The 21597-nt window shown below is 35.9% G+C and overlaps 4 protein-coding genes across 6 annotated transcripts; 2 read left to right on the top strand and 2 right to left on the bottom strand.

Annotated features, from left to right (window-relative positions):
* The first annotated feature begins 513 nt into the window (after window positions 1–513).
* Window positions 514–2775, top strand: LOC125832470 (uncharacterized). The gene is made up of 5 exons (XM_049511621.1): window positions 514–670; window positions 794–843; window positions 960–1086; window positions 1771–1875; window positions 1955–2775. Exons 1-5 carry the CDS (start codon window positions 568–570, stop codon window positions 2575–2577), a joined length of 1008 nt encoding a protein of 335 aa, XP_049367578.1. The 5' UTR covers window positions 514–567; the 3' UTR covers window positions 2578–2775.
* A 317-nt stretch (window positions 2776–3092) lies between these two features.
* On the bottom strand, window positions 3093–8295 carry LOC125832572 (uncharacterized). Of its 3 annotated transcripts, none has more exons than XM_049511755.1 (12): window positions 8115–8295; window positions 7905–7997; window positions 7728–7792; window positions 7224–7278; window positions 6250–6339; window positions 6076–6160; window positions 5877–5972; window positions 4843–5027; window positions 4633–4721; window positions 3984–4083; window positions 3855–3913; window positions 3093–3735 (listed from the first exon to the last, which is right to left on the bottom strand). In XM_049511755.1, the coding sequence occupies exons 1-11, from the start codon at window positions 8163–8165 to the stop codon at window positions 3869–3871; spliced, it is 954 nt and encodes a 317-aa protein (XP_049367712.1). In that variant the 5' UTR covers window positions 8166–8295; the 3' UTR covers window positions 3093–3735; window positions 3855–3868. The 3 variants fall into 3 exon arrangements, 2 of the variants coding, with proteins under 2 accessions (XP_049367712.1, XP_049367710.1); XM_049511753.1 differs by having other exon boundaries at window positions 3545–3735; window positions 6070–6160; XR_007443231.1 differs by lacking the exon at window positions 4633–4721 and having other exon boundaries at window positions 3724–3735; window positions 6070–6160.
* Window positions 8296–9552: 1257 nt separating this feature from the next.
* On the top strand, window positions 9553–16425 carry LOC125832158 (ERAD-associated E3 ubiquitin-protein ligase component HRD3A). The gene is made up of 6 exons (XM_049511306.1): window positions 9553–10215; window positions 10694–11182; window positions 11523–11738; window positions 13790–14113; window positions 14323–14565; window positions 16042–16425. The coding sequence occupies exons 1-6, from the start codon at window positions 9676–9678 to the stop codon at window positions 16261–16263; spliced, it is 2034 nt and encodes a 677-aa protein (XP_049367263.1). The 5' UTR covers window positions 9553–9675; the 3' UTR covers window positions 16264–16425.
* Window positions 16426–17087: 662 nt separating this feature from the next.
* Window positions 17088–21480, bottom strand: LOC125832561 (zinc finger protein VAR3, chloroplastic). The gene is made up of 7 exons (XM_049511742.1): window positions 21024–21480; window positions 20350–20467; window positions 19862–20205; window positions 19068–19124; window positions 18214–18330; window positions 17591–17689; window positions 17088–17515 (listed from the first exon to the last, which is right to left on the bottom strand). Exons 1-7 carry the CDS (start codon window positions 21392–21394, stop codon window positions 17398–17400), a joined length of 1224 nt encoding a protein of 407 aa, XP_049367699.1. The 5' UTR covers window positions 21395–21480; the 3' UTR covers window positions 17088–17397.
* Between the last annotated feature and the right edge of the window lie 117 nt (window positions 21481–21597).

Here is a 21597-nt window from a genome sequence, read left to right on the forward strand (position 1 = left end):
TTGATTTCTTGCTAGACAAACAATTTTTTGACTTCTTAGGCATGGTTCTCTCAAGTGGCTGTATAAAGTATAAACCATGACTAATTGATGCATAATTTTACTACTTTAAATTGCTTAACTAAAGTAAATTGAGTTGATTTGATGTAAAATATCCTAAACGAATACATTATTCTAACCCTTAACCTTGTGAAATCTTTCTTAAATAAAAAGTATGACATATCCAGTTAAAATGTTGTCTTAAATATTACTCCTAGTATTTCTTTTCAAAAGGATTAATGTAGTTGACTCTGCAAAAGGTAACAAAAATAGAGAAATTGTGTATTACACGTTATTGTTATTTAGAGTAAATTACGGAGAACTCCGCCATAATCCATGAAACATTATTATAAATAATTAATCTACTTGATTTAAATGGATAAATACTGACGTATTAATATTCACTGAAATTACCAGTTTGTCCTCGTGTCACTTCTGTTTCTCTTTATCTTGTCATCACTTATTTATACACACCATTCTGTCAGTGTTTTTAGTGGTCAGCAAAACTGAAAATCCTTAATTTTTACAGTAATGGCGGAACCCAAAATTATCGAGCTCAACAATGGAAGCATGCAAGTCAAAGTTTCCAATTTGGGTTGCACTATTCTCTCCTTATCTGTCCCAGATAAAGATGGTACCTTTTTCTTTAGAAAAATCCCCTTCTTGATATATACTACATCATAAAAATTGGATCTTTCTTGTTTTCAATATTTTTATACTGATGTTTGATTATCTATTTGATTGAATTTTATTGAAGGGAATTTGGGTGATGTGGTTCTTGGATTTGATACCCTCGAGCCATACCAGGCGAGTAAAATTTTATGTCAATTTTTATTTTTTCATCGAAACCCATTTGTTTTACGGCTTGATCTTTGAACTGAATTTGCTGATCTTTTGATTTTTTTTTTCTTTTAATTGATCAGAAAGGTTTAGCCCCATACTTTGGCAGCATTGTGGGTCGTGTGGCAAATAGGATTAAAGATGGAAAGTTTTCTCTGAATGGAGTTGATTACACTCTACCCATCAATAAGCCCCCAAACAGCCTCCATGGTAAGATATTGTATACTTTTCTCATCTCTGTGAGCAAATTTTATCCATTGGTAAGTCAATTGTGTTTAAATTACTGCAATTGTGTATCCAAAATTTGATCTTTATATGCTAGATCATCACTGATGATTACCCATAACAAGGGTTGGGATGGAGGTTTTACTATATCTCTGACCATTGTATAGAATTTACTTGTTTCACTCGATTTTTGGCTGTATGATCTGCTTATGGGAAATCATACCCCATTGAGAAAAAATATTTTCTGTCAGAATTTTATAGTTCATTATTAGTGATTGACCTGAAAATTGACTTACATTGCGTTCCATAATAAGAACATTTTTTAGTTGTTGATGAATATTTGTGAGCTTTACCAATTTCAGGAAGTTGAATACCTTCATGAATAATGAACTTTTGTGAGCTTCTAAATGTCTGGTGATTCTGGCAAGAATCTTTATCATTGAGTATGATGTTTCGGAATAGTGAATTGCTTTTATATTGCACTGGTAATTTCAGTAAGTAATGCACTAATAAGAAAGGGAATTTTCTGTGTACTGGAGACTTCTTGCTAAACAAAAAGCTATGCTATTTCCCAGTTATTATTGTCGTTGGATGGAAGTCTTTTGTAATTCAATGGCTTTTATTCTCTTTTGTCTGTACTCTTAATGCTACTATTTCTTCTCTTCAAAGGAGGGCATAAGGGTTTTGACAAGGCAGTGTGGGAGGTTGCTGAACATAAGGAAGGTGAACATCCATCAGTTTCCTTTAAGTATCATAGTCGTGATGGCGAGGAAGGTATTTTTCTCTCTTCTCTCTTGCCATTCATCCTCGACTAATGTAACGGGACTTACTTTCTGATTTGCCTTGTATACAGGTTACCCGGGAGATCTTTCTGTTACTGCAACGTACACGCTTACCTCTAAGACGACACTCAGACTTGACATGGAAGCTGTGCCTGCAAATAAGGCTACTCCTGTTAGTTTAGCCCAGCACACTTATTGGAACCTTGGTGGCCATAATTCAGGAGATATTCTCAACAACACAGCCCAAATATGGGCAAATCATATCACTCCTGTTGATCAGTACACGGTCCCAACTGGAGAAATAATGCCTGTTAAAGGCACTCCATTTGATTTCACCTCTGAAAAGCAGATTGGCCGTGATATCCAGCAGGTTGGCTTAGGGTATGATCATAATTATGTGCTTGACTGTGGAGACGAGAAAGATGGCTTGAAGCATGCTGCAAAAATCAAGGATCCTAAGAGTTCCAGAGTACTCGATTTATGGACCAATGCTCCTGGCATGCAGTTTTACACTGCAAACTATGTCAATGGAGTTGTTGGCAAAGGTGGAGCTGTTTATAACAAGCATGCTGGAGTCTGTTTAGAGACTCAAGGATTTCCAAATGCTATCAACACACCAAATTTCCCCTCTGTTGTCGTTCAGCCTGGTGACAAGTACATACACAATATGGTGTATGAATTTTCAGTTGAATAGATTGTTTTAGGATTTCTTCAAGAGCAAATGAACTAATAACGGTACTTCTTTTTAGCTTGTTAGTTCTGTGTCTTATTTGCAACCAATAAAGGTACACTTCTTCAAGATGAAAAACCTTAGTAGTATGAGTTGTGAGTATCAGTAGATTGTTTTAGGCTTTGTTTTAGTGAGTGACTTGTCAGTTCATTTGCTTCTTTCGACTTTTTTTTTTCTTTTTTTTGCAAGCAATTGTTTGGTTACATGGTAGACAATTTCTACTCCAACTTGAAGTTGAGTTTTTCTATTACCCTTTAAACTTAACTTCAAATACCTTTTTAGTTCAAAATCAAGAATCAACTCATGTTCAAATATTTGACTTAATGGTCGGCACCTCTCAAGCTTCTAAGTTTTTAATTAAGCAGTGGCTGAAGTTGAATCTTGTCTAAATGGCGTAGTATGTGTTTCCCCATTTAGCTGTAGCATCAAAACTTGTAAGTGGGATGGGAAGGATTTTGATGTAGAAAACCATAAGTATAGAGATTTTAAGATGTAAACAGGTCTTTGCCACGAGATTTTCTGGCCATTCGCTAACAAAATGCCCATCTTCATTTGTTTAAGTACACTATTGCTCACGCAATTTCAGTATGTTTATATTGATCAATATCTTGTATAATCGAATTAGCTCGAAGAGGAAACAGTAACCGATTATCTTATGATTATCATACCTTAGATGAAGATCCACAGTTATTTTTATACTAACATGGAAGACACATAACAGATAGTTTTTTGACATGTAAGACAGATTTTCCGCCTCTTGCATGAGACCAGTTTGGCAAACTTGCGCTTGAATGTACTATCTTTTCTACAGTGTAAGAGTCAAAACAGCTAGTCGCTAGAGTTCTTACTGAAAAACAAACTCATCTTCACACTCCATAATCTACACCTCCGCACCTTACTTGTCCATCTAGATGTGCAATTCTCCTTTGCATGATCACATGGAAAATTTCCACATGTAGAACAAGAATATTGTTTCACGGCCATAAGGTCAAACAAATGAACTTGATGATACTCATCTTTCAGGTGAAAGATTCACATAAGAAGTCTATCCTCAAGGTGCCAAATCCAGTATCAGTAAGTGGGTCTTCACCCCTTGACATATGCAATGACACTTCAGTATCCCTAAAAAAATATTTCACAACACATATTATGAACAAAAGAGCAACATAACACTAAAATGTACAGGACTAACGCAAGTTGCATTAAGAAATCCAGTTTCTTATTCAATCTTAGACAATTACCTGACTTAAGCATCTCACTTCGTCCGAATTAGTTCAAGGGGAATACTTTCCGCTGCATGCTACAGAAGAGGATGACAACTTTAGACACAGTACTTTTGTGCAACTATTGACACAGATGGAGATGCTCACCCATGATTTAAGAGTTTTGAAATTGGATTTTGAATGCACCTTCGATTGCTCTGACTGAAAGGTTATTACGAGAGTGACTTTGAACTCTATGGAAAAGGGACTACACAGATGATTATATCAGTCACTATGCTACTAGTATAATAGCAAAAGAAGAAAAAAGGATTCAAATGTAAACATAAGGCAAGCACGTTAAAACAAATCAAACAGACTAATTACTACCCCTGGGTCATGATTCTATTGGAAGTTTCACCAATATCTCAGAAAAATAAAGGAGCAACTTCTATGGATTGAAATACATTGGTTAACTCTCTTTTAGTTGATATCTAATTATCAGAAAGTTTCCAGTAGATCTGCTTTGGGAACCCATGAGATAGAGGCCTGAACTCAGAAATACGAGCTGGGAAACTATCCAACTCATCCGCGGTGCATAAACATATAAATGCACTCTTTCCTATGTATGGTCTAGCAGAGCAATTATAGATCTGGATTGACTCAATTGCAAGCATAATTTGGAATCCACAATTCTCTCTGCATTACATTTATGTACAACGTACAAACGAGATGAAACTCTTGAGAGGCCACAACGGCGCTAGCAGATAAAATCTTGGGAATTTGCAAAGAACAAACATTAATTGGATCAAGCGCATACCCAGCAAAAATTGACGGACAAGTCAAAAGACGGGGAAGAATAATGTAGATTGGGAGAGTCATGCCTCGACATACATCTCCATCTGCTATCTAATAAACAGATAAGTTTTGCACAATATCAGTAAGAGGCGTATGGTATAAAAGTTTTGCACAATATCAGTAAGAGGAGTATGGTATAAAACTTTTCATGGTTACACGTGCAGTTACAAACCTGAGTTGTCTGTATCAGAGAGGATTCAGTTGCTATCTTTTCTCCAACCAAAATTGACTCCAGTCGGAGCAAGTGAATCTCAATGGATTGGATAGGAACAGCAGATGATTCAATAGTGAGCTCACCTTCAATAGGATCCGACAAAGAACATAGCGTGCACACTTTACCGCTTACCCTAAATCCCCCTATTCAGGATAAAAGTTGCAACCATCCAACTGTTATATTCTCGTCCAAGACATAATTCTGGATGCAAAGCATAAAATTAAAAACACAGCTTCTTCCAGGGTTGATTTTAAAGTATCTTGGGATTTGAATATTACCCGTGTACTAAGAGTAAGAATGAACAGAAATTCCTAATGCTGCTTATAATTCTTATTCTTGAAAATCCACATTTTTCAAATTTCAAAAAGCACACAGTTTTCAAGGATTTTTTACTGCAAATACTTTTTGATGCATCATTTATCCTCCTCCTATGTATTGACTTATACAATTGGTAGAAAATGGAGAATAACCTGGACAGTGCGGCCATCCCATTTGGAATCAAATTCCCAACATTTTCTTGTCCAGCAACAGACACTCATTAAATATGATTTTAAATGGGAAATAAAACATCTTGATATGTGTTTATCTCTATCATAATCCACCACGTTCCTTATTGGTTTGGGAACTACGACAACCTTACATAGAAGAGGTCTTCTTTCCTGATGTTTCTACCTACTTGTGGTAGGAACACAATCTCTGTGTCTACTCATTACTATCACTCCTCTCCTCCTGTTTTATTTCTCTCCCATTCCCCCTCTTTACTCTTCTTTGCCCTTCTTTCAACTCACAATACAAAAAGAAGAAGCTGGTACTCAATAATAAGGGTTACAAACCTTCTCTCCTAATTGTATCTAAGTTTAGATACAAACACAAAATCTGATTTCCTATTGATAGATGATTTTTTTTAAAAACTCCTATTGATAGATGAATTTTCTAATCTATAACAAGTGAGCCTGATTATTTACCAGGAAAAAGAAAAAACAAGTATGAACCTGATTTTAGCTCTGGAAGTAGTGAATGCCTCTGTGTGTCGTGGGTCATATAAAAGATGACCATTTCAGGAGAAATGGGTTTCTCTGGAAGATTCTCTGAATTAGGCATTTATGGAAGGCAGATTTAGAGCTCTTCATGTACTGATACATTAGATGACCCATAAAAAAGAGAAGGAAGAAAGAGAGATTAGGCCCAGACCCTTTTCGCTTTCAATTATGAACTCCACTGTGGCAGATAGAGACTTGTGTAAGTATCCTCTTGAAATGTCTACAGATGCCAGATACTACATTGAAATGGAATAGACATCAAAAACAAGAAAACTGAAACAGATTGATAACATATAGGACACAGCAAATTCTTGTCGGAATGTACCTGAATGCTAATATCCCCACCATGATATGTTTCGTAAAAATTTTCCAAAGGTTTTTCTCCTGGATCTTTCAACCAGAAGGAAAACGGGATCTAGGCAACAAGAAGAAGAATCAAGAACTGACAATGAATAAACAAAATAAAAAACAGCCACTCTGAGTGGCGCAAGAAAAGTAGTTTATAAGTAAACTAGAGCCATGTAGAATATAGGAGAATGAAAGAGTTGCATTCCACTCTTCAAGTGTAATATTCTGAAGAGTCCTTCCCTTTCACAGATTCCTTTGAAGCAATATTTCACTCTCAGAACCCAAATCTCCCCAAGATAGTAAGCTGATACAATCAACAATGATATAAAATACTATTGCCCTGCATAGCTGGTAGGGGAGGAGTTGATATGATTTCTCCTGATTCCAGGAACATTTTTGTTTTCTGCGACTGTTTATAAGAACTTCTCCTAATAATTTAACATAACTAAGGATGATACAATTTCTTTGAGTAAAAGGTTTAACATGAAATCCCAACAACTGAACTCTAAATATTCAACTACAGGAACAAGTAAAGGGGTTCTATTTTCTTTTTTTTGGATGGGATGCTGGGGCAAAGGAACGGATGGAGGGATCTTTCATTTGTCATCCAGCTCACCCAAATATCAGTAGTCTATTCTTAAAAAGTGTAGAACATGAGAAAAGAAAAGCCATGATAGATTGGATCATATCATAACCAAGTACCACAATAATTTTCATACACTCTTGTACCAATACTGACTTCTCTTTTCTCTTTGTCATAATTCCTCTCCTCCACTGGTTCTCATATAAGCAATTTGCAGGAAGTCAAGGAAGATTTTACTTTGAGGGGGAAACTCAAACCTTGGCATGTGCTACCAAATAGGAAGTCTTTTAGCAAAAAAGTAAATAAATCATGAATTGAAGAAGCATAAAACAACAAAATTTCACCATAACTTAATTCTAAGAACATACCTCTGTAGTACCTGAGCTGATCCTACCAGATTTTAGGACCTCAACAGTCTTATTCCTACATCGCCCCAGAAAAATCAGGTGAGTATCAACAAATTACAAAAATCAAAATGCTTTTACAACAAAATGTTAACAACAGAATCATTTAAAGTGAACAAAAACATGTCTCCTAGAAAATTGTCCACGATTGCATTCTTGTACAACAAACAATACGGACAAGATGAAGTAAAGAGAAAAGTTTTGATTTTTTGAGTGGCATATATAAGTAGACTAAAAATAATGCATGAATTGTTGAAGCATCTTTTTTTCCTAGTCACGACGGATAAAAAGAGAGAGGGTTCAAAATTTACATAATTAACTTATTTGAGTATGTTGTATAGGTCCAGTGCAAATTGAATGTTCTTCCTAAGCCAAAATTGCTTGACAACCTCCCACAAATATACAGGCGATCCGGAGCATGGATTAAACAAGCAGTTAAAACTTAAAGTGAATTTGAAGCATGCTTACAGAATTTTTATAGGCTTGATAACACCATAAAAAGATTCAATAACACCAGCTGATCCTCCTCGAACCTGAATGCCGACTTTAAACATACGCGTAAGCTAAAGCATAGGACTGGACTACTTCAAATTTTACACCTATTTTAAATGGAAAGATCAAACTAAAAATATGAGAAATAAGTACCTGCAAGTTGACTGAAGCGTTGACATTGAGTCGAATGCCTTCATGGGAAATGGAAGAAGAGAGCTTCGTTACGATTTTCCCTTCCACTAGTTCCTACAATTGCAGTTTATTCATTACGAATACGTGAGTAACAGTAGAATACTTCCTCTTTATGATAATTTGCATAATATGAACGAACATAGAGATACAATCAGTTCAGATTTCAAGTACATTAGGCCGATAAATGCGGTTGGATCGCGAAAGTTTGATCTCTACTGACATGACGATGAAGACGACAACAAGGAACAAAGCTGCTAAGAGCTATAACCCCGGGAGTCTTCGCCGGATTTCTCGACGGAATTTATTTGCAGCGGACGGTTCAGCCGAAACCCGATACCCCCACGAATATTACTCTCAGCTAGGAAGAGTATCAAACTTGAAATTTCTTTTTCTTTTTCTTTTTCTTTTTCTTTTTATTCAAGTCAATATCAAAGCTTGAGTTACAATTCAAATTGAAATTGATAATTAAAAAATGGGATAAGATTGAATTTGTTGTTGCGATACTAAACTTTCATGAGAACCTATTACCTCCCTAAACTATTTAATACCGTATTTTAAACATATATATTTGCCCATATGGACATAAAAAATTATAAATAGTAATGTGTTCACGTGGACATATATATACCTTTAAAATACACTATTAAATAGTTCAGGGGTAAAAAATACGGTATTAAATAGTCTAGGGAGGTAATAGGTCCTCATGAAAGTTTAGTATCACAACATCAAATTCGACCAAAGTTAGGATATTTTTCAAACCCTTATCCCTTAAAAAATTGATTCGAGGTAAATCAACAACTAAACATGTTAATTTGTGAATTAATAGGTTAAAAGTTTATTTAATCAGGAAATATATATCAATATATTTTAGTAATAAACTAATACAGTAATAGTTACTTCGTGTAATTCATTTCCACTTATTAATTTGTTAAAAGTTAATCGAGTTATTTGTAAATGTGAAATTGTATACCATTAGTTCATACATCGGCTACACACATTTACTTGACAGATTTTTACATTAACTAATATTATATTAGCGTTCTGTCAATAGAGGCCTGAGATTCGTAAGTAAAATGTTAATCGAAGTCAGTGAAATTTTAAAATTTCTAACTTAACCAACGTTGCACCTGCGGAAAATGCGAGACAACAACAATGGTTAATCGGCAATGCTTCACAATGACCTTATTAATTTATAGTAATAGTTATATTCCTTGCAATTCATTTGTACTTACAAATTTGAATAATACTGTTGTTTTCAATGTCGCTAACATTAGTACTTCAATGATGTTACTATAATTATATCCAAATTAACTATTCTCGAGCCTCGAATATTATAACTCAAACAACTCTATTTCCACATCAATAGCATGATTTAAAACAATTTTTAAATATATAAAAATTAGCTCCAAAAATCATATGCAATAATATTTGTGACCAAAATAAAATTATGTAATCATATTCAAACACTATAATTTTCAAATAAATAAAAGCTTCGAAAAAGTGAACAATGTTATAGTATTTGGTTGAAGACTTTGTTTTCTCTTTATTTTTTCAAGATCATAATGACGTGGCATGTTCTTAATGGTTCAGGTGATGACCACTGACGTGGCAATTGAAACACACGATAAGAGCTCTACATTCCCGTCTTCTTCGACTCCTACACCAGAATTTACCTAACGACCGCTGACGAACATCTCCGACCTCCATTAAAGGATCAAAATTCAGTAAGGAGATGAGAAATCGAAACTCCCGAAGGATAACATTTGTTCTCCTATGCCTCGCTCTTCTTCCAATTTCTACACTCGGCCGCCAATTGGTGCTTGTCCTCTCTCAGGAAGACCTCAAAGAAGCAGCCGCTGATTCTACAAACCTCGTCGATGACCCGTCGGATACTGGATTCGATGATTTTATTGACTCCGAAGCCAAGCCGGATTATGTGCTTGATCCGGGTTCATGGAGCCCGATTTTCGAGCCCGCTACTGCGCCGCAAGTTCACCTTGAACATGAAGGCGCATACTACTCTTCGGTTAGTAAGATAGTTAAGGCATATAGTAGAGGAGATGAAAGGGCGATGGAGGAGGCGGCGTCTGAGATCGAGGCGGCTGCCTCGGCTGGCCACCCCCACGCGCAGTCTATTTTGGGCTTTCTGTATGGAATGGGGATTGGAAGAGAGAGGAGCAAAGCTAAGTCTTTTCTGTACCACCATTTTGCTGCTGAAGGCGGTAATATGCAATCCAAAATGGCACTTGCTTATACTTATTCTCGCCAAGAGGTGAGTTTTTGTTCCTCAATTTTTATCAATCTGAGAATGGGAAGCGTTTAGGAATGCTCACATTGTCTGTAATATGCAAAAACCCTGCTTTTGCGTTCGTGAAACATTTTATGTTACTGGTTCATAGTGAGCTATGGAGCTCTAATTAGTTTTTGGTTCTTGGTTATCAATATAAAAAAAAACGTGGTATTTTCCTCAGGGGGATTGTGAATTTTGTGTTGAGGGATCTTAAATTGGATTTGGTTTCTCGTTTATAAGGTGATGTGTAAAAAAGAAAGAAAAAGAGATGTTAGCAGAGCACAAGCAAGTTTTTTAGGTGGTAGTTCTGGTGAGTTTGGAGCTCTACTGTTGGAGACATGAAATTGCATTTATATACTAACATTCTTATGATTTGAGTCTGGGTTGTTCTATTTTTTTTGTTGCAGTTAATAGAAAAGATTATATTTTCTCATCTATGCGATTGTTTGTTTGATCGCAGATGCATGATAAAGCTGTGAAATTGTATGCCGAATTGGCAGAGGTAGCCATTAACAGTTTCCTGATATCAAAGGACTCACCTGTGATTGAACCAGTGAGGATACACAGCGGAGCAGAGGAAAATAAGGAAGCCTTGAGGAAGTCGCGAGGTGAGGAGGATGAGGACTTCCAGATTTTGGAATACCAGGCACAAAAAGGGAATGCTGGTGCAATGTATAAAATTGGGATATTCTACTACTTTGGATTAAGGGGAGTACGACGTGATCACACCAAGGCGTTAACATGGTTTCTGAAGGCAGTGGAGAAGGGTGAGGCGAGATCTATGGAACTTCTTGGGGAAATATATGCAAGAGGAGCTGGAGTTGAAAGGAACTTTACTAAGGCATTGGAGTGGCTTACTCTTGCATCCAAGCAGCAACTTTTTTCTGCTTACAATGGTTTGGGCTATCTCTATGTCAAAGGATATGGAGTGGAAAAGAACTACACTAAGGTAAAATTCTGTTCTTTCATTGCTGTTTCTGGACAAGGTAAATGCACAGAGATTTTTTCATCTTTTATTCCCCAATAAATAATAGCGCAAACTTGGATCTCCTTTTCTCTATCCATGTGCTTACCTTTAGCTTTTAACACTATATTGTTCTTAGTTCACTAGTTTGTTCATTTTCATGTGCTTGCTGCGTGCATCAAATCACCTTTTTAGATCACTGACTTTTCTCATAAAAAGAGGATTATTCTTTTAGTTTAAGCTTTAGTAGTTAGATTCTTGGTATAGACTCTATTGAAAAAGTTATCTAGGATTCAATTGACATACTGGTTGCTCTCTGTTGCAGGCAAAAGAGTATTTTGAGAAGGCTGCAGACAATGGAGAGGCTGGTGGATTCTACAACCTCGGAGTAATGTATCTTAAAGGAATTGGGGTGAAGAGGGATGTGAAAATAGCGTCCAAAAACTTCATAACAGCTTTTGATGCTGGTCAACCAAAAGCATTTTATCAACTGGCAAAAATGTTCCATACTGGTGTAGGTCTTAAGAAGAATGTTCCACTGGTGAGTCAAATGTAGTTGGTCATCTACTCGTACATTTACTGGGATTATTGACCTTATATTAGTTTCTTATATTTTACTTTCTCATGAATGAACATGGTTGTTGGTTGATCTTTCCTATATGCTGCCTGAGTTGCAACACCATACAAGACTTGTTTGCTTTATGGCACTTGTCCAAAAGAAACAACAACACGGGTGTGCCTTACGTTTGGTGACTAATTGTACTAAATGACCTTATTTAGAAACTGGCTTCAAATCCCGAAGTAGAATCTCTTAGCCCATGTATTTATCATGGCCATTTTGACGAGAATTGCTTGATAGAGTGGAGTGGAAATATATCGTCTCCAATCCAATTTATATGTTACTTCTCATTTTTAGACCTTCCAAAATTGTTGATATCAGTATATTAATAATGTTTTGGTACAACTATGACAACTTCCTAGAATCTTATTTCATTCAACTCTCAATTATCTAAAACTTTGATGTGAGGCTTTCTATATGAAACTAAGGGGTCGTTTGGTAGAGTGTATTAGAAAAAATAACACATGCAAGGTGTATTAGTAGTACCTTATTTGGTACACTTTTTCAGCCTATGTATAACTAATGCTTACATTAGTTATACACTCAATTGTGTATTAAAGCATGTATTACTAATACTAATACATGGATTTCCACGGTATTAGTAATGCAAGGTTTTTAATGCACGCATTAGCATGGTTAAAGACACAATTGTCCCTCAAAACCCTTTCTATATCTTTTCCACCATATTTGTGGAGGGTATTTTTGTAAATAAATGTCTTTTTAGAAATTATGCAATGCATGTTATTTTTAATACACCAAATCAAACAATGCATAAGAAATAATCTAAGTATTTTTTTTGAAATAATCTATGTATGACCAAGCAAGCATAACTAATACCAACATTACTAATACACTCTATTCAATATTATTCTTATACACCCTATCAAACGACACCTAACTATTTATCATTTATGTTAATATTTTCTTCTACTACTAATAATAATGATAATAATATAATGAACAATTAAAGTAAATTCTTAAAATCTATGTCCTATCAAAACAGTCATATAAAATGGAAGGTACTGAGTAATTGTACTCTACTGGGATATATCCCGTCATATCTTTTCTACCTTTTTTTTGTAAAGAGGAGAATGGAGATAGCCTTGTATAGAGTCGTCGATAGATTTTGTAAAGGTGCAAACTCATATAACTTTCAAGGCTATTCTCCTTCATCTAATATTAATTAAAATGTATGGAGGTTCTTTAGAAATGTTGATTGAACTTTTTGCGCTTTATTAAAAATTCTACATAGATAAAATTGTCATTTACTATTTTCCTCAAATAATTGTCATTAAATTATTATCCTAATATTTAGGACTTTGAAATTAATTAAAGGTATAGCTATTAATCTTTACTTATTTGTAATAGGTAAGAACTCTTTATATTTAGTACTTTAAAGTTGACTAAAATTTTGCTTCTTATTTGAACTATATCAAAAATCCTAACATTTAAGACTTTTTCTTTTTTTTTTAAAATTGGGGTAGGGGAAGGGAAAATGAGGAGGGGATTACCATGTGGGGAATTGAACCCTCACCAACAAGGTGGGAGTTTAGGTAACCAACCAACTGTGCTAAGATTCTCCCCAACATTTACGATATCAAAATCAATATGTTTACCATATATAAATCTTAATTAAATTTTGGTAAACAAAATGAATAAATAATTAAAGGAATTACAAATATTAAAAAAGAGGTTCGCGTCAATGTCTATTTTTTAATAATTTCATACTTCTTGTTTATAGTTTTATTGTTTGACGCGAGATACTCATGCAAAGCGCACACACTAACTAAACTGAGAAATAGGAGAGAAGCATGATATAATAATTGCTGAAGCTTTTATGTTCACAGTGATAAATTCTAAGTGCTTTTATCTTCAAGTTGCATAAAATTATCTTGAAGGATGATGTATTTTTATTTTTTCCCTTTTGTGGTCCTTCCTCCTTTTCACATGCCGTCCGTTATTTCAATTTTCAGGCATCTTCCTTGTACAAACTAGTTGCAGAACGTGGACCATGGAGTTCTTTGTCTAGATGGGCACTAGAGTCGTATTTGAGAGGAGATGTGGGCAGGGCTTTCCTTCTATATTCGAGAATGGCAGAGTTAGGCTATGAGATTGCGCAAAGTAATGCTGCATGGATCCTTGACAAATATGGAGAAAGGAGCATGTGTTTGGGAGAATCTGGAATTTGCAGTGATGAAGAGAGGCATCAACGCTCGCATGCCTTGTGGTGGCAAGCTTCAGAGCAGGGTAATGAACATGCTGCGTTGCTTATTGGAGATGCATATTACTATGGTCGGGTATGTTATTTTACATTCAGTAGAAGTAGCCTCAAGTTGTTTATCTTATTCTAATAATAATTTCTTCACATATTAGTATGGGGTATGTTAGTTTGCATCCAGTAGTAGTAGTAGCCTTAAGTTTGTTTATCTTTATTGTGATATCTTCTTTCCTTGGCTTGAATTGCATATTAATGAAGTGATGGAATACTATTCATCTGCTTTTGTAGGGTACTGAGCGGGACTATGACCGTGCAGCTGAGGCATATATGCATGCAAAATCACAATCTAATGCCCAAGCTATGTTTAATCTGGGTTACATGCATGAGCATGGCCAGGGACTACCATTTGATCTTCATCTTGCTAAGCGTTATTACGATCAAGCATTAGAAGTTGATCATGCTGCAAAGTTGCCTGTAACATTGGCCCTTGGAAGCTTGTGGATAAGGAAAAACTACGCCAATGGTATCCTGGTAAATGTTTACTCCATTTCTCTCACTGCATACAAATACATGCACACACATACTTGATTGTTCATTTTGTGTTTCAGTACCTCTAGCCACTTCGCACTCATAAATTCGTTGGATTATCCCTTATTTCCCCAAAACTGTGACAAAGAGAAGACTAATCAGTTAATGTCCTAAAAGGAAACTGGGGGTCTTTTGAAGGGATAGAAATGAGTTTTGGACAGTTGAGGAGTAGTAGTCTTCAATCCCCTGTCATAAAAAAAAGGAGTAGTCTTCAATCCCTTATTTATTTTTGGTACACCTATGTAGTTCCGGGTTGTATAGAGGATTGGATGTCTTTCATAGAGAGCCATATATGGTTGTAGGTTCTTTGCTTTTTGGTATACTTGTATACAGCCGATTTTGGCCTTGTGATAAGTGAAACCATTTACCTGATAAAAACAGAAGTCTTAAAGGGGTCATCAGTACTTGGGCATTGAAATATGAGGCCTCTCTGATTGTCAGAGGGACCTTGCTTTTGGCATTTGTAGAATGTGATTGGATTCCCTAGGCGTATAAAAGAACCTTGAGTCGTATTGTACCAGAGTTTGTTACCTTCCTCAAAAAAAAGAAATTGAACCAGAGTTTGCAGGAGCTATCAGATGCAGTCCATTTACCATATTAGCTTACTGGGGAATGGTGGTCCTAATAATCTTCCTAAATGGGCTCTGCATGTCTATGAGTGTGGATGAACTGCATGTAATACAGTAGACGATTTAGAGTGGAAAGAAGACAAAACACAATCCAAATCCTAAACAACTGTAGGGTAAGAAGAACTCATACTTATATTGAAGTTTAGAAGCACATGAGTTCGAGGAGTGATAGTGTTAGCTTTGTGAAAACATGGTTCAATACTCTGGTTTGATGTATTTGAGGCTGCCATGGGACTCTTAAGATTCTTCAAACAGAGTGTTGTTGCCATGTCAAAGATCCAAAGTTATCATAATTGGCAGCAAGGGTAAAATCTAGATCGTGGAAGTTGTGGGAGATTGTGAGCAGAGGAATAACAATGTGGAAAGAAATCCTCAAGGTCATGGTGTTACAAAGAGCCATGATGTGCAACTGGACAGGTTTGTAAATTTGGCTAGGATTAGGGACTTGGGATATTTAGAAGACTCATAGAAACCCCCGAGAGTACAAAGACATTGCCGAAAGAAGTAGTTGAGATCAGATGAATCAGACGAGCTGAATATAGTCCAACATCAGCGGAGCCTGACTTCTGTGCTCTACTAGTATATGTAATAAGAGTCTGTCAAAAGAGTACTATTTGAACTATTTTCATTGCAAACACCCTTTTATTGCCCCCTTACTTGCATAATGGAGGGGCTGTAGTAACTGGTCCTCAAGTGGACAGAAAAAAATAGTAGAAATATTATATTTTCTCTTTTTAAATTGATATTTTGATTGATATGGGCCCTTTTTTGGTTATTTTCTTTTTTATAGGTTAACGTAATTGATTCCTTACCAGAAGTTTACCCCAAAGTGGAAGCATGGGTGGAGGATGTCCTAATGGAAGAAGGAAATGCAACAATTCTCACCCTCTTTGTATGCCTTCTAACGGTACTTTACCTACGCGAGCGGCAGCGTAGACATGTTGCTGCTGCTGCTGGAGAGGTCGCCTTCCCTCATCAACTTGGGGAGCAAGGTGTGCCTGTAATCCATTAATATGTTTCCAGATAGCGGAAGAGTAAGATTCTTTTGCAGAAAAAAATATGTAGAAATTTTTTCTTGTTTTGGTCATAGAGAGATGCCCTTTTGTTTTGGGCAATGTTATATATTTGTCATACACACTGACTAAATAGAATGGAGTGGAGTATTGTCACAACATGATTTCGCTTTCACTCATTTTTAGTATAGATTTCGATACTTCTACTATATCCTTGTTGTAGCTTATTCAAGTATTGCTCCTTCAAACTTACAGTACCAAAAAAATAAAATAAATTTGACTCACTCCCAATTTAATTAAGAGCATGATTGGCCAAACGGTTGGGAATTTCCTTCATTGTTCTTATTTTGTCATGGGAAATTATTTTCAGAATAGTAATTATGGTGACAAATTTGAATAATCCGCTCTGCCAATTTTCGAGCTATCTAACGCAACAGACAGTGAAATAATCGAGTTTCACGCAAGTTTGATCCAGGCATCTTTCTTACTTCTGAATGAAATCATTAGGTGATAGATTGTGTACAACACTTGAGGCAGTTAAATTTCCTAATTAAAGTTCATAAGTTCTGGTTCATGTATAGCATGTTTAAGCCTTGTCCGTTTTCTTTTTAGATTGTCCCTGAGATGTTGCTCAGTTCTATTCAATCAAAAGCTTTAAGACGTTTTGGATGACACAGTATTTGTATGATTCTCTTTTTATTACTATTATCAATTGTATCTGCCTCTGTTCTTAATTCATCACGCGGAAGACAAAGTGAACAAACTGAAACAGAGGAAAGTAAAAAGTTAAAAACTCTAGGAAACTCTGGATATGCTCCCACATACAACAAATTTCCAGAAGAACAGATTAACCCATAAATCAATATATTCTTACACTTAAAAAAAACAAAAAAGTGGCCATGAAACACTGTTTATTAGATTCTACAGTATGTTATAATTACAAACTATTTTCACGAAAAAATAAATTAAAACTTCACAAACATCTCTTAATTGCTAAAGTAACATCGAGAGGAAGAAATATGTTATTCCCATTGCCATATCCACTCACCTGAAGCACCAAAAAGCTGTGTCTAACTATTTTTTGTTGTGATGATATCCTCAACCGACTGTATGAGCTGTGATCTTTAGCTACATTAGTAAGGCTTTGTCCAAAGTTGCTGCTCATATTTTGACTGTGTCTTTGCATCTTTGGGACGTTCACAAGTGCACTTCTTGCAGGCCATGTTGCTTCTGAAGTTCAAGAAGTCACATCTGTACAAGAATCCAGAAGTATGATGAGTAGAATCCACAAAACAGAGACATGCAGAATCAACAAAAGTTACTCACGAGGGGCACTCCCATTCTCCAGGATTCAGCTGTCTCTTGGGACGCTGCTCTTGGCAGCGTAAACACTTGGTATTGCTAGCAAAATTCATGAAGGTACATCTACAGAGACCAAAAAAAAAATGACGAGAACTGAGAACTAACACCACTGAAAAGGAGAAGGGAAAACAAGTTGGAAGGCCATAAAGACAACGTGTGCAGGACAATAAGATCTTTTATTGTTCTCAGATTATAAAAGAGTAAGTTTTTCCTAATCATAAGCGTACAATGTGATATTGCAGTAGGTATACGTGCATGTATAAAGCAAACTAACATTAGTTTATCAAGAGAAAAGATGAGTATATTTATTTATTTTTGAGAATTCAAAAAAAAGATAAGTATATTTCAAAGTCACTTTTTAAGCTGTTAGTGCTCGGTTATATTTATAGTAGGCCAGTGAATTCAATAGCTCAGACTAGAGTTATAAAAGGAAGAAGGCACTCTTGATATCCATAGTGGAGTCATCATCTTTGAAACTATATAATCTGACAAGTGGGGTTTTAATGCTTCATAACTGTAGGATTTATTTTTTTTTGGATAAACTGAGATTTTTATAAACAGCTAGTAAATCATATGATGCAACATACTGTGGGCAATTCCAATCTCCCTTTTTCATTTCTTTAACCACAGGAGCATCTCGACTAGGTCCTTTTGATTTGCATCTCAGGCACTGTGCATTGCGTGCGAAGTTCATGAAAGTGCACCTGCAGCAAGTCAATATCAGTACATGCCAGGAACATGAGCACAAGGAAGTAACACTAGAGAAAGGAAGAAAAAAAGAGGACGAGGGAGAGTTGCTCTAATGGTAGAGCTCCTCAACTTTAGCCATTAGGTAGGGCGTTCAAGTCACCAATGGGGGTGGGAAGGTGGAAAACCCACTGTTGCCCAGAGAATGGCAGTGGCTGGAGGTTTTGGTGGTGGGCCTAAAAGAAGGTTACCAAATCAAATTAAAAAGGGAAACGGAAAATGGGGACTATGATAATTCAATCAGTGAAAAGACTTAACACAATTTGTTTGTTATAAGCACAGTTAGCAAATCAAAAATGCCTTTTCTATTTCCAAATCCATTTACTAGCATCAGAAAAGTCCACAGGATAAGAAAAAAACAAACACGTAGAGAAGTCAACTCAGTGAGCCCTTTCTGATATATCAACTGAAATTTTTGTCATTCACAAAAGGAAAGAGAATTTAGTTGCCTGAAGCTCTAAGAAGATATATAGATATATTTGGTGGGAAAACAGCAAAAAGGTGGAGAGCTTACTAAATGCCCCCAAAAATTAAAAGTGGGGGTCCTTTAGACCATTCATTCAATGGAAAGCTTGATTTTGAAGTCCCTAATAATACTTGATAGAATTATAGAGTACATATCAAATATACAGGTAAAACACAAATAAACATGCAGACAATGTATCAAGAATCCCAAAGGTAAATGAGAACTTACTGCGGACAGACCCAATCTCCTTGCTTCATTTCAACATTTCTTTTAGACATTTCACCCCTACAGAGAAGCATGGTGCATTTCCAGTGAGCATCAAAATATTCATCTTAGAATATAACAATGTATCCCATCCCAATGCATTTTTTAGCTTATAAGCAACAAGAAAAATCATAAAATAGGAAACATGAAATCTTCAAATCAAAACTCAAAACATCTTACAGGTGCATTTTTTTATGAGGTAGAAGTGTGATTATTCACTTGAATAAATCAGTATGAGCAGCCACTGAACACAATAGTAGCAGTAACCACCATATCTGCACTCCACACCAGTATGGTACTAATTTTCTAAACTTACAACACCTTATCCTTGGCCGCTTAAAGTTTAAGCTGAATTGCGCAATTTGCATGTATTAGTTAACAGTTATACAACAAACGTTCGAATTTGATATAGTAGAACATAAAAGCCCACACATCTTTAAATAGCTGGATGAAATTGGAGCTTCTGGATGAAGGGAAAAATTACAGGAAAAGCATAAAATCCCACACATTTTTAACAATGGGTGTGTCCTATGGTTAATCAAGTTAGATAAAATTAATGCTGTCCTGCCTACATCTTTGTAGTCCAGAATAAGAGACGTACAAGTTATATTATATCAAAAGGACTCTTAAAATATTGATATAAAGGCATATAAGTTACACTATTAAAATCAATGTGTATAAGTTCCATTATACCTTGCAAGAAGTCCAGTATTTTCTTTTTAAGAAAAAGAATCATTATAAACTCCAAGAAAACTTACTCAAGACCAGTTAAATCTCTTCGTTTCATTTCAACATCTTCCAGACCATCTGTCCTTGAGTCAACAGACTGTTTCTTTCTTGGAGAAGCCTTGGGGGCAGGTGTTGGATGATCAGGATCAATAGGTGTCTCACTTAATTCAACCAACTCTGAGAGCAATTGTCTTGCAGATACCTCGATAAGCTCGCTACCAGGAGGCATTGCTCCACCTGATATAACCGCAGAATCGAATGCATAAACAAGCAAGACTCGCACAATATCTACAGTACGTGCGACACCCTCAGACTCCTTTAATATCAAGTAAGCCCTATCACATGATCCACGGAAATTGCAAGCACCACATACCTGCAAGTAAGCTCCTTACATAAAACCTCAAAGAATACATTCACAGAGAGAAGTCAAATGACCCTTGAACTGCAATCAATCTAACTTGACCATGAAAAAGAAATTCAAAAGCAAGGACATCTAATAATTTAAAAGGCAACTCACCTCTCCTTCATCGAGGTTTAGATGAATCCTTAACCTTTTCGCAGAGTTAACAACCTTCCTGAATAGATTAGGACAGCCCTTTTCCACAACTTTCTGCATATCTTGGGTGGACAGCTTTCTGCAAAGTATAACAAATCCCTTCATAATCTCAGGCAAGGTGGGAATTGTAAAACATAGTCTCAACAGATATTAAGGTCTATGATTTTCCTCGAGAAGCTAACACTTAGAAAAGTTTCTGACAACCAATATAGACAACTTCCCAGCAAAATGGGTTATTTCATGGGCCTTTATTATCATCATTATCCACTTTTTTCCTTTTTTGTTCTAGCCTCTTCAAATTTAGAAAACTAAGCTAGCATTTGGCTCTGAAACTTAACTTCCACTCACAACACTTCAAATTTTCTTCAATTAAAATGTATGTCCTAACACAACTTCAAAAACTCAAAATTTCATGTTTCTACCAGCAAACTTAGCCAAATGGGAGACAACAAATATATTAGTACCATTTAATCGTTCAAAGGAAGTTCCATTTTTTGGAGCCTATAAGTTTCTTAATTTGCATCTTTCAAAACTGTAACACATTTATTCCTTACCCTTTTACTTAATTTCATTGACGAACAAGGTATACTATAACTGCTACAATGTTTTTTTTAAAAAAGCAGTAGCTTTCTCACTTGAAAATGTCTGAACGGTCGCGAGAGAAGTTAAGGCATGCATCTTTCAACAAATTCATATCCGTATAAATACTCCCGTCACCGTCTTCACCCGTGCTCGAACTTTTTTCTGTAATGTATCCTTTGCTTTTCAAACGGTCCACGAAAGCAACCCATTCTGGCCATGGATGATTTTTAGGACTGACCAATGGTTCGATTGTATTGGTCTCGATTGTAGCTGAGATACAATTGTAACTGCGGAACCGTACAACAGGGGATAGCAATGGCTTTGTGAAGCGAAATGGAGAGAATGGAGAGGAGATATTCGCAGGCTTGTTACAGTTACGAACAGTAGAGGCTCCAAGGAGAAAGAACAATCTAGAAGCTGACATTTTAAGCTTTTTTTTTCAGAAAACCATGGCAGCTGAGGTTGAAGAAAGTAGAGGGTTTTTGATAGGGTTTTGGAGTTCAAATGAGATCAGCAATTGAAAAAATATAAGGGGGTGAAAAGAAAAAACAGAAAAGAAAAGGTATTTGCACCTTCGTCCCTCTTGAAAAAATTCTGTATGAGCTTCATTATTTTTACAAGTAATAA

The sequence above is a fragment of the Solanum verrucosum genome, unplaced genomic scaffold (genome assembly GCF_900185275.1).
Source record: "Solanum verrucosum unplaced genomic scaffold, falcon-dt-bn FXZP01000009.1, whole genome shotgun sequence".
In the NCBI taxonomy this organism is placed as follows: domain Eukaryota; kingdom Viridiplantae; phylum Streptophyta; class Magnoliopsida; order Solanales; family Solanaceae; genus Solanum; species Solanum verrucosum.